Source organism: Pholis gunnellus, assembly GCF_910591455.1.
Source record: "Pholis gunnellus genome assembly, chromosome: 18".
Taxonomy (NCBI): Eukaryota; Metazoa; Chordata; class Actinopteri; order Perciformes; family Pholidae; genus Pholis; species Pholis gunnellus.
Window position 1 is genome coordinate 1,637,113 of NC_136545.1, and position 12,916 is coordinate 1,650,028.

Below are 12,916 nucleotides of genomic sequence, written 5' to 3' on the forward strand. Positions count from 1 at the left end.
TCAAGTAGTGAACGTGAGTGTGGGCATCATCATTTCCAAACTTATGAGTTTACGAGTGTCCACATGAAGAGGCAACCCCGGAGTTTTCAAACTCCTCCGTTTTCGATGCTAGAAATCACCGGCGTAGTGTGGACGCTCAGTGTAAACGTAGCAAAATATATGTGTTTAAAATGGAAAAGGAGTAGAGTGGACATGGCCTATTTTTTGCACAGTGGACAATCTTTCAAAGGGAACACCTCTTATCTTGGTGTTTGAGGTGATACTGTGGGTACAGTACATCCCAAGTCTCTTATTTGCATCCCCGTTTCCCTCACTTGTGTCCTTTCCTTGCGTCTTAGTCCCTCCCACTAGGGATGCAAGGAAACAATGCGAGGAGAGAGGAAACAATGAAATATTTTTTAAGAGACATGAGAAATCCTTTCCTCAGTTGCATCACGTGAAGCGACGTCTATTTCTGATGACGGCGGCCGCTGATCACAGCTGGATCAGCTTTCAGTCGGCTTTAACAGCTGGAGATACTTGAGAAGTTTGTGTCTGTTCAAATGATGATTGTACTTAATAATAGTAACTAATAATAGTAAAACAAATAAAGACACAGTAACCATCACTGTAGAGGTGTGTTCTCTCTGTAGCCTGTTACCTCTTTAACAAACTGTTATTTCTTTATAAGCGCAGGACCGATTTCTACCGGCGGAATGCGTTTGTCATATTTATGAATTATTTGCATCTGTATGTTTTGAAATTGTGACGTCATTATTAATTAACCCAGAATAGGATTATAGTTTCTCTTGAACACTGGAATTAATTTATTAGGCTCCATGTTTCAGGTGTAAATGTAAATGATAACTCATCAAACCCGACACTCAGGAATGATCAGCCTCATGTGACTGAATGAAATGATGATAAATGATGTAAAAAGCTCTCTCTGACTTTAATTGTATTCACAATAAAAGTTATTGCGGGAAATATCAGATCATGAAAAGACAAATCTTTCTCATAAATGAAGAAAATTGTTTGTGGTCCTTTTGTTGTTCAGACCTACAATGAACAGAACAACTTCCGGTTCAAGCGAGGAGCGAGGAAATGACAATTAAGAGACTTGGGGTGTACCATGTGTCACTGAACTGCTAGTTTGTCAACTAAAATGTGCATCACATCCTACTACGTCGCTGTCAAGCATCTTTCCCTGCAGGTGGCTAATCATGATCTGCAGAGCCCCGCCCTCGGTAAACTATCAATGGATAAATCAAAAAAAATAAAAGTCACGGAGGAAAATAGAGAGTTAAATTCTGCGTGAACGTATTAATTTGCTTTCTCTGCCAACGATGCTGGTTTACCTGTATGCTTGATATGTGGTGAGAAGTTTGCAAACAACAAGAAATGTAATGTTGGAAGACACTTCCAGAACAAGCACGCAGCCTTAGCTGGAAAGTATCACACTGGAGATAAGAGTGATTTCTCAACTGCTGCAGCAAACTGAGCAAGTTTTTTCTCCTCTTCATAAGAGTTTGATACTGTTATAACAGGTAAAATAGCAACCAAATGTCAAGAAGTATCTTTATTCTTGTTCTATAATTTCATAAATACAATCAACTATGGTTTTTATATATATAATATAACTATATATAAAACTTTATAAGCTGTGATATCAAATAGCTTTTGCGGCTCCAGACACATTTTATTTGGTGAAGGTTGCCGACCCCTGTTATAGACAGACGATCACAAAATGATGAAAAATAGAAGTTAAAGAACAGTTAAATGCATCCCAAAATATGAATTGTACAAAACAGAAATAAAGAAATTTGTTATGAACCTTAAACATGCGTTGACTGAAGGAACTTTAGTACACACTAAAGAAAACATACACATGTATGTGACTTACTGGAAGGGAGTGTTTGTAATGCATTATTTCTAGAAAGCTAGTCGGTCACTGTGAAATACCTAACTGGATTAAAATTCACACAAACTTAATATTAGGTTGGTGCCAAATACACCCAAACACGCACGCACACACACACACACACGCACACACACAGACACACACGCACTTGCACAACGTCTTAGTATTTGCTTGTTAAGCGAATTCCAGAACTAACATGCAGAAAGCAGCTAGTTTGTTAGATAACAGACACATTTCAAACATGAGGAACATGCATGGTCCAGGTCAGCTCACACAAGCAGGACTTAAGCTTTCGGTTAAACACACACGAGAAATAATGAGAAACTACAATGCAGGCCAACAAAACATTGCATTAAACAGCCTCTATGTGCTTGTTGGAACCATTCTCTAAAACGACATGATGCAAGATAAAAAAAACTGTACAACTAGAAAACAGAAATCTTAGTTCACTTTTTACAATAACAATACATATGTAGACTAACACATACATATAGACAAAGCAATTGTACTACCATCTGAATCTTTAGGTTACTTGCGTAACCCCGGTTCTCTGAGTAGCATGAGTGAGTGTCTCACATTGCGAACACCTACAGCGTGACCTCATCAGAAGCTCCTATTGCATTCTGCCAGCCAGGATTGGTTAGAACTAGGCACAGTGTCAAGGAGGGTGAAGGCCCTTCCCTTATAAAAAGGGCTTGACGCTACGCTGTGTCATTAAAAAAATGCTCACCTCTTCTCGCTACGAATGAGCAAGGAGGGTGGTCTGGTGAGACACTCACTCATGCTACTCAGAGAACCGGGGTTACGCAAGTAACCTAAAGTACTCTTTCATAGAATTTGTTTCCTGTCTCACATTGGGAAAATACTGACTACCGGACTGCTGGACAGATGTTACTGTGGAACTAACTGTCCTTAAATTAGCCTTACCGTGGTTTAGCCACACTAAGCACCGAATGGGCTAATGGGAAAGCTGTAACATCAAGCCTGTAGAACCTGGCGAAGGTGTGTTGCGAGGCCCACCTTGCAGAAGCGCAAATCTCCTGAATGGAGATCCCTCTGAAAAGGGCCCATGAGGTAGAAAGACCACTGGTAGAATGAGCACGCAGCCACTCTGGTGGCTGTAACCCCTTAGAGCTATAGGCTAAAGCAATAGCCCCACAATCCAGTGAGAGAGCTGCTGCTTTGAGACTGGCTTCCCCAAGTGGTTCTTTGCCCAAGACACAAAGAGCTGGTCACTTTTCCTACAGCCTTTGGTTCTGTGAATGTAGATGCGTAAACACGCACCGGACACAACATATGTAACCGCTGATGCTCCTCTAAGGAGAATGGCGGAGGATAGAAGGACACCAGATCAATTGAGGAGTATGACCGTAACACCTTAGATATAAAGGCAGGGTTAGGATGTAAAGTCACCCATACATTCCCCAAAAAGAAATTTGTACATGCTTGGTGTACTGAAAGAGCATGAATCTCACCTACTCGTTTAGCTGAAGCAAGAGACAACAACAAAGCTGTCTTTAAAGCCACCATTTTCAAGTCCACTTGTTCCAGTGGTTCAAAAGGTGGAGCCGAAAGAGCATCCAACACGGTGGCAAGGTCCCAGGTTGGGACCAGTGGTTTAGAGACTGGGAGTTTATGGCGTGCACCCTTCATGAAGCGACAGACCAAGGGATGCTGGCCTACAGCTCTCCCCTCAAAAACCAATATGACAGGCAGAAATAGCTGCCAAGTACACTTTGATGGTGGAGAAAGCCTTCCCTTTATCCACCATGTCTTGTAAGCAAGCCAAGATTATAGCCACGGAACACTGAAAAGGAACCGCCTGAACATTTGAGCACCATTTCTAAAAAATTAACCATTTGCTTTCATAAAAGGACCTCGTTGAAGGGTCCCTAGCATTCTGGATGGTCTCAATCACGCTCAGAGGGAGGCCCACGGTACTCAGATTGAACCACTCACGGGCCAGGCTTACAGAGCCAGCTTCTCTGGGTGGGGATGAAATATTTCTCCGCGTGCCTGAGACAGCAGGTCCATGCGTATTGGGAGGAGCCAGGGCTCCTGGTAAAGGAGCTGGGATATCTCCGCCAGCCAGTGCTTCGACGGCCAGTAAGGAGCTATGAGAATTACCATCAGACCCTCCCCCCGCACTCTGGCTCGGGTCGGCGAAATCAGAGCTATTGGGGGGAATGCATACAATAGAGCATGAAGCCACTGGTGAGCCAGTGCGTCCACCCCCAGAGGTGCAATCTGATGACGAAGGGAGAAAAACAGGGGACACTGAGTGTAGGCACTCCCTGAGTCAGGAAGCCCTCGTTTCTCCATGGGATTAGTGCTGCTGAGCAAGTCACTGTGACTTTCATCATGTGAGAGCCATGACGACGTGGGTTTACCATGTGAGAAGCCACCCAATGCTGCATTCCCTTCATGTGCAAACGTCCCATCGGAACCACCACTAGAACAGAGTTAGAGCTCCCTCTTGTTCGGTAATATAGAAAGAGCACTGTTGGGACAACTTTAATTCTTTGTAACTTATGCTTATGAGACAAGTTTTGGGACCACTGAGGGTTCCCAACTGCTGAACATTGTCTCTGCATCTCTTCACGGGGCGCTGGGCCAGGTCAAAAATCCCGTTGTCTAAACACCGAACAGAACTGAGCTCTGTAAACTGCTCATGAACGGGGCTGCTTGAGTGAGCGAAGCCGCCTCGCTCATCACAACCAGGGTGGCTATCAGGCTAGCCGTTTCTTCTTCCTTACCCCGTGAGAGGAGGCAGGGGGCGGTTGGTCAGACCGGGTCCCTTCTTGAGGGAAAGACTTTCTCTGCCAAGGGCCCTTCAGAGCTGATGCTCTCGGTGGAGCCTGAGCCTGAGGGACTGCTAGAGGTTTCAGCAGCCTCGGGGTTCTGAAAGTGGGAGGCAGTCACGCCGCCGCCTGGGCGAAGGACTGGCGATGGACTGAAGGGGCGACGGGAGGTGGCCTCCTCGGCAGACAGAGCTTAAGGGCGTCACCCTCTTTCTTTCCTTGCACTTCTTCTGCATCTACGTGACCACCGTGCCTAAGAGACCCTGGGGTGTTATGGGGGTGTCGAGGAGGTCCTCCTTCTCTTTGGCCGACAAGGTGGTGAGATTCAGCCAGCGGGCTATCTCCTGCAAAACCATCAACTCTATGGCTCTACCTTGCGACTGGATCGCTACCTTGTAAAGGTGGAGGCAGTGGTTGGTGATGATGCACACCTCTTTCCATAACACCGGGTCAGGCGAAGCCGTCATTTCCTCCTGCAGCTCGGCTTGGTATGCCATTAGGAGAGATGTGGCATTAAGGGCCTGGACCGACAGTGCAGCGGCCTTGTACGCCTTATCTGTCAGGTTGGACTGGAACCGGTCCGCTCTGGATGGGTGAGCGGGTCCCAGAGACGACAGGGATGTTTTAGGGTGGAGATGAGCCGCCACCACGGGCTCCACTGGGGGCATGTTGCGAAAGCCATGGGTCTCCATTCCCTCACAATCAAGCCTGGAACTGCTTGTCACAGGATGCTTCTCTCTGTACGGCTTGTTGCGCAAAGAGACAGCAAACTCCTCCATTAATTCTGGGAAGATCGGCAGGAGTTGTTTTCCCATCCTTTTCACTTTGGGCAACTTTTTCCCGTCATAACGGGACCGCATCACCTCAGCCTGGACTTCGGGCCATCGGATCGTGAGCTTAGCTGCAGAGCGTTTGCATACGTCCTGCAAGTCCAAGTCTAATTTTGCAACCTGGCCGGACAGTAGAGAAGAGTCATCATCATCATTCTCGTCGGTCAAGAGGAGTTCCGACCCATCATCCGAGTCATCCGCCACTTCCACCAAATAATTCTGCGGGTGTGCCGCGAGGCAAGGACTGGCAAATTGGACTAATTCTTGGGGCAGCGGGTCCGCAATGTCATAACCGGTCATATGCCGGTCATATTCGTCTGACGAGCCAGGCGGCAACGTAGCACTTTGAGGGAGAATCGGCCACAGTGTGTGCACTCCTCCGTGGACTCAAAGGTGTTTTAAACCAAGACACATCACAAACACACATCTGGTGAGTATCCCAGCTCGATTGTTTTTCCCCGCAAGGGCAGGCTCGCGCCTATATTTTCTCATCTGCTTTAAAGTGGCAGCCATGGTCACTAGCAGGGATAATTAGCTGTAGAGCTAAAGGTATGCTGTGTACTATTTATAGCCTGATGTGGCTAAGGGATAGCGGGAGCCGACTGGGAGCGTTGCGACTTCCAGGCGGGTTATACAGCGGGAGTATTGCTACTCTGTGATGCGTTAGCCCAGTGAAGCTAACGGTAGTTTGAGGAAAGCGTTTCTACTTTCGTGGGGTATTGCTACCTCGGAGTGTTGCCACTCGTTTTGGCTAGCTGCTGAAAGTATTGCTACTCTCCACAGATGGCAGCTCTGACTACTGTTTGGTGACAGACTAGTATGAGCGGCAACTCTCTAATAACTGAGCAGACCGTGAACAAAGTGCCCGGTGACCGAGTTTTCACTTGAGTTTATGGACAGTTAAGCGAGGTCCCAGAAAGACAGTTAGTTCAAGAGATAAAAGGTTGGAACTTCTGCTCGTAGCGAGAAGAGGTTTTTGAATGACTTGCAGCGTAGCTTCAAGCCCTTGTATAAGGGGAGGGCCTCCACCCTCCTTGACACTGATGTGCTTAGTTCCAGCCAATCCTGGCTGGCAGAATGCAAGAGGAGCTTCTGATGAGGTCACGCTGTAGGCGTTCCCAATGTGAGACACGAAACTAATGCTATGAAAGAGAACCACACAACAAAGGGCATGATATGAAATAACACAGAACATAAAAAGAAGAGATCCACAGTGAGATTCTGGTGCAAGGTTAAAGCTCACTTGGGTATTGCTCTGTCTTTATCATGATAACAATCCAGATACTTACTCAAAAGTTTGGGGTCACTTAGAAATGTCCTTATTTCTCAAAGAAAAGCACTGTTTCTTTCAATGAAGATAACATTAAATTAATCAGAAATACACTCTATACATTGTTAATGTGGTTAATGACTATTCTAGGTGGAAACGTCTGGTTTTTAATGAAATATCTACATAGGAGTATCTGGAGCATCACATTTGTGGGTTCGATTACACTCTCAACATGGCCAGAAAAAGAGAACTTTCATGTGAAACTCGCCAGTCTATTCTTGTTCTTAGAAATGAAGCTATTCCATGCGAGAAATTGCGAAGAAACTGAAAATTGACACGCAATTGTCTGGGTCACCCCAAACTTTTGAACGGTAGTGTATATGTATATATATATAAATAAAATGTACTTTAGTATATTGTATGTGGAAGAGCTAGATACAAAATTTCTGGGTAACAATAATTTTGTAACTACAGCCATTATATTGTTAATCTGCATAATTTGTATGACTCGTTTAGTATTAAAGCCATTGTCATAATAGAGAATGTTTTAAGTTGCATTTGTTATTTACCCATTATTTAATTTAGTACAAAATTAAAAGTGCTATTATTTTGAAGTCACACCTCAAGTCTGGGATTTGGAGAAGACAAGCTTCCAATAAACCACAAAACACAAAAAAAGTTGGAAAATTGCTGAGATGAGTCAAATCCAATGACCAGCAGTGTGCTGTAATTGTACCTTATGCTTGTCAAAAGATCCGGTGGGTAAAGAACCCCGAACAACTAGAAACCCACCGATACCGGCTGGATCGGGTATCTGTGACAATAGGCCGATCTGGTTTCGGAGAGCATTATTTTAATAAATGACAGTATGATATATCTTTGTATTTATTTGTTATATTTTGTTTTACAAAGTTAGGAAAGCAATGTTTGAATCAGGCCTGATGTTTCCTTACACATAAAAGAATGATCAAACACTGGTATCTGATGGGTACTCGGTATCTGCTCAAAGACTAGGTATCGGTATCAAGACTGAAAAAGTTGGATTGGTGTATCCACAGCAAAATAAAAAAAGAACAGACACAGTCCTCATGGTGCACTGGATGACATGTTCCTTCATAACCATGAACATACAAACAGTAGTTTATTTTGACTCCGTCACACATGCACTGTACCAAAACAATTCACAAATTCTTTCAATGTACCTTTATTTATTTTTTTAAATGAAACTATATTTTTAAATCATTTTTAAGATAGAACGTCTTCAGTAAGAACCTACGGGCATGGAGATGAGAGCCATAGAACGAGAGTCTTAAGAGATGGACAACCACGTTGTTGGTTTGGCTCCGTACAAACCGCTGTTCTTATAACTGACGTTATGTGGGGTTAATCTATATCAAGCCAATGCCCAGAAATCATGAATACGATGAAATATATCCAGTGTGTGGCTTTCTGTTGTCTGGTATGAACTTATTATTAGTGTGCTCTTTCGTGTTATCTATTGAACAACATGAACCTGTGTGCAGCTGTATCTCACAGGAGAGACTTCTTGTTACAGTCATGCACACACAAGGGTGGTGCTGGTAAACACTGCATATTGATTGGTGTAGTGTTTCAGTGTAATCTACCTTTTAGTCTTGAAGTCCAGCGAGTCTGTGGAGTCTCGGTTCGAGTAGCTCTCTCCAGTCTGCTCTGGGCTCAGCAGAGGCCTGTAGTCGTCCTCCATGATACCTCTGACTTTCAGCTAAAGCCTCTCAACGCTCATCACCTGACTGGAAGCAAATATGTTGTAAAATCTAATCAGTGTCTGTCACAGAGCAACCATAAAACAATATTTCTGAAGTGCGGATGTTAACTGCAGTCAAATGTAGTTGACATTATACAGCTCTGTGTTGTTTCTGATTTGTTCTACCTTCCAGGTAGCCACTGGTTCCCACTCACTCCAGAATGCTGTGAAAATGATCCTGTAGAGACTTGGAAACTGGGTAATCCATAAGTGTGAATATTGTGTCTACTGGATTATCTGTCACAGGCAAGCTTTAAATCTCTGGAAGCAGTCAAAACCAGATTTGACCATATTAAACAAACAAATTTCCCCCTGGGGATGAATAAAGTATCTATCTATCTATCTTAACCTGCTTGCTGACCCGGGGATAAAAATGAGCTGCTGGGTCTTAAGACTCGTTCCTCCTTGGAACACTACATGGCCCCAAGATGCTGAAACTAATTCATTTAGAAATATGCACCATGCTAAATCAGCTGAAACTCGCCCAGAGGGGTGCCCACTTTGCCCAGTTGGTAATCCAGTTTAATTCTAGTGACCAGTGGCTGCTTAGAACGGAGTAAAAACACATGCAAACATCTTAAACACTGTGCTGGGTACAGTAATGTACAGTTCATGGCTAACTGTGAAATTACACACACGCGTCTCATGAAATATAATTCATTACTACTGTATATATATATTATGTAATAACGTTATGTTATGTAAATGTTGTGTTAATATCCATTATTATATTATATTGTGTAGTTTTTTATTTGATGCTTTGGCAACATTGCCTTTTTTTACTTTTATGCAAACAAAGCCACATTAATTGATTGCTTGAGATGCGAGAGATGAACCAAAACATCCTCTTGCCTTGCTATTCATTATTTGCCTGTTCATGGTGAGCAGCAGTAAGGCGTCACTAACACTAACCCAGAGACCATTTCTCTCCATCCCATGACTGGACTACATTTAACTGTCATCTTTAATATATTATTTAACAGGGCTCAACATTAACTTTTAAAAGTGGTTGCCAATATGGTTGTCATTTTTAGTCACAACACTATGCAGTTATACGTCAGTTAATAAAGCGGTTTCGGGAGGCTACTTCCATCACGTCTCACACAGAAAACCATGACCTTTGAAACTCCCAGAAACCATGTGTACTACTGTGGGAGATGGACATGGTTAGACAGATAGGGGTAGAATTAGTTTTTGTATATTTCATGTGGAGATATGCTGGTATTGTAATTAAAGCTAGTCCATATGCTTGCTCAGGAAAAGCAATTCAGTGTCTGACCATGATTCAGTACTGACTCAGCACTAAGCAGATTTCATGTAAAAACCCAGAGCTGTGGTAACATGAGGGGGGGGGGGGGGGGGGGGGGGGGGGGGTACCATAGCAGCTGACTCAGCATACACATCTTCATAAACACGATAAAGCTTGTCCTCTTCCTCTTCCTCCTGTCACAGTCAGCCGTACAGCTAGTGCCTCACTTCAGCAGTGACGTTAGATAACCTCACCTCACGCGCAGACGTCAAACCAGACGGCACGTGACCACACAGATCAATATTCTGTTGAATTCTTTGACTTAACGCTAGCATACTGTAAGAAACCTGCTGTTAGTGGTAGTGACAGAAATGTTAGAAGGTGTAACGTTAGCCTCACCGGACGGACACTTTCTGTCTGCTTTCTTCCCAACTTTAGTACCCGAAGTAGGTAAATGTTAGCCGCCGCAGAAGTTCAAATCCGTACTAAAGTCTGCAGTGAAGTGCTCCTTCCTATTGTCTTCTGCTCATCTCAGGTTTGCTGTGTCAGCGAATGTTACAACCAGCCAGTTGGTCTAACGTGGATTAAAAATAAAATAATAAATATAAATAAAATACACACACACACAGCGGCGGGTGGTAAAGTAAGCTCCTGTTCCAAAAGAAGTTGTCGCAGTATGATAACTAACGTGACCGCCACTGTCCGCAGTCCGTATGAAGAGGTAGTGGAATGACAGAGGTTCTACTTCCAACTGATGAGGGACGAGCTGGGCTGTCTTCTTGTTATTACCGATGGTCTTCCTCTTCTTCTTCTTCTTCTTCTTCTTCTTCTTCGCGTCCTTCGTTTGGTGTTTCCTCTTCTTCTGGGTTTGCAGAGAGCGTTAAACTGCACTACCGCCACCTGCTGAACTGAAGCAAAGGATGCACAGACAGAGCTGAAAATGTCTCTACAATTACAGGAAAAGAACACAAACTCATCTTACACGGCAGGCCTTGTTCCTTCATCTGCATCAAGAACTAAATTAGAGAAACACATCTGAAAATATTACACCAAATATATCTAATAAACATGTACAGTTCAATGTTTTCAAATATTGATAACAAATGTACTTTATGCCAGACTGAACAAGAAAGCATAATTCAATAATTACGGTTGCCCATATTCTATTACATTTTGGAAAAAAACTTTGAGTTATATATTGTAAAAAACAAAGCAATTGTGTTTAAAGGTCAAAATAGTATATTTTAAATGCTACGATGACAGTTATGTGTTATATTGTTCACTTTTTTATCATATTAGGGACATTTCATATTCATAAAAGTACATTTCTTAATTCAACCCCATCTTTCAGGTTATTTTGAGTCTCTTACATTTGTAACAAATAAGAAATGCATGTCAGTGGCTAAAATATACTTCAAGATGTTTGTCTGATATCAGTCACCAAATGTTTTAGTTTTGTCATTTGTATCTGTATTATTATTATTACCCTCTGATGCAGCTGTCTTTTCTATCTTTACTAAATTAAATGGTGTGAACATTTGAAAAAAGAGAGAAGGGAATAATACAATTGAATTATAATTATGCTAATGTAATTGACAAGTTGTAATGAACACAATGACTGACATGATGCAAGTTCAGTGCTGAACTTTATCTCCACCGAGCGTAAGCCTGAGAGGTTGAGTGAGTGTGTGAGTGATTGTTAACCTCTGTATCTGTCCACTAATCTCTCATTCTGCTGCAGCAAACTGCATCATATTCTGAGTGTGTAGTTATGGCTGCATGTTCAAGGACCTCTAGTGGTTAATGTGACTCACACTTTTTTACAGGTTTTATTACAGGTTTTATACTGCCACTGACTGCCTGCTGCTCATCACTCACTACTCTTAATTAAAGGCCCCCTAGTGGTAGGGGCCACTAGTGATGACACAGCTGAGAGCATCTACACCCCCCAGTAGCTGCTGATAATAAAGGACAAGAGTTTTCAGTGTGTTTGGCTGACAGCTAACAGCTAACAGGACTACCAGCACAGACAACGCTGTACTTCTCCAACACTTTTTGCAGCTATTTTTTTTTTTTTTATTAAAGCTGAAGGGGTATTTCATGAACACAATTTTCTTCCAAAGTTGGAAGAGATCTGCTTATTTCACATAAGAGTTGGCAGATATAAATGTATGGGCCAGGTTTTGAAAAACATCTTTTTTAGCACATTGCTAGATACTGAACTATATAACACAATACCTAAATCAAACATGCTTATTTATTCATTTATGATCTTCAGTTATATGGAATCAACTCACCATTACTTCTCTTTTAATCATCTCATAACAGTTAACATTATCTGTAACTAGACTTGACGAAAACATTATTTTCATGTGTTATGTGTTGTATTCACTCTTCCTCTACCGTTCTTTTGTTGCCTTTTCTTCTTTCTTTACAGAAAACATTGAACTCAATTTGAAAAGTTCAAACCCAATTCACTGCTTTATCTTCTCCTGTACTTTCTTTTGAAATGTCTGTCCTCCAAATAGCCTGGCATCTGCAAGCAACAACACAACATTATAATAACAACATAGAGCCAGATGAGACTGTTATGTGCATTATCAACGGTGAAACAGCATGCCCCTGTCCAAATGTTGCCGGTGCCAATATGAATTGGATCATTTTCAGATTCTGTTTGTAACTCGAGATGGAAGAATCAATAAGATCCTTTTCTTGAAATTTGTGATTTTCATGGACAGGATCTCAAGGCCCAGCCGGGGGTAAGAGAGTGTCCGGTTTGTGGACCTCAGATTTACATTTCTGCTCTTTGCAGATGATGTGGTTCTGTTGGCTCCTTCAGAATGTGACCTTCAGCAGCACTGGGGCGGTTTGCAGCCGAGTGTAACGTGGTCGGGATGAGAGTCAGTACCTCCAAATCTATGGCCATGGTTCTCTGCCAGAAAACGGTCGATTGTTCCCTCCGGGTTGGGAGTGATTCACTGCCCCAAGTGAGAGTTCAAGTATCTCGGAGTCTTGTTCACCAGTGAGGGTAAAATGGAGCGTGAGATGGACAGGCGGTTCAGGGCGGCATCAGCAGGGATGCG

General features: G+C 42.9%; 1 protein-coding gene across 2 annotated transcripts in view; it reads right to left on the bottom strand.

The window, feature by feature from the left end:
• Window positions 1–10,663, bottom strand: part of slc38a9 (solute carrier family 38 member 9) — a 28,039-nt gene extending 17,376 nt beyond the window's left edge. The window contains exons 1-2 of one of the 2 annotated variants that reach the window (XM_079178630.1): window positions 10,233–10,663; window positions 8,427–8,570 (exon numbers count right to left, since the gene is read on the bottom strand). In XM_079178630.1, the coding sequence (XP_079034756.1) occupies window positions 8,427–8,524 (98 nt within the window). In that variant the 5' untranslated portion in view covers window positions 8,525–8,570; window positions 10,233–10,663. Of the gene's footprint in view, window positions 1–8,426; window positions 8,571–8,710; window positions 9,167–10,232 lie in introns of those variants that run through there. The other variant, XM_079178631.1, reaches the window with a different exon arrangement.
• Window positions 10,664–12,916: the final 2,253 nt, after the last annotated feature.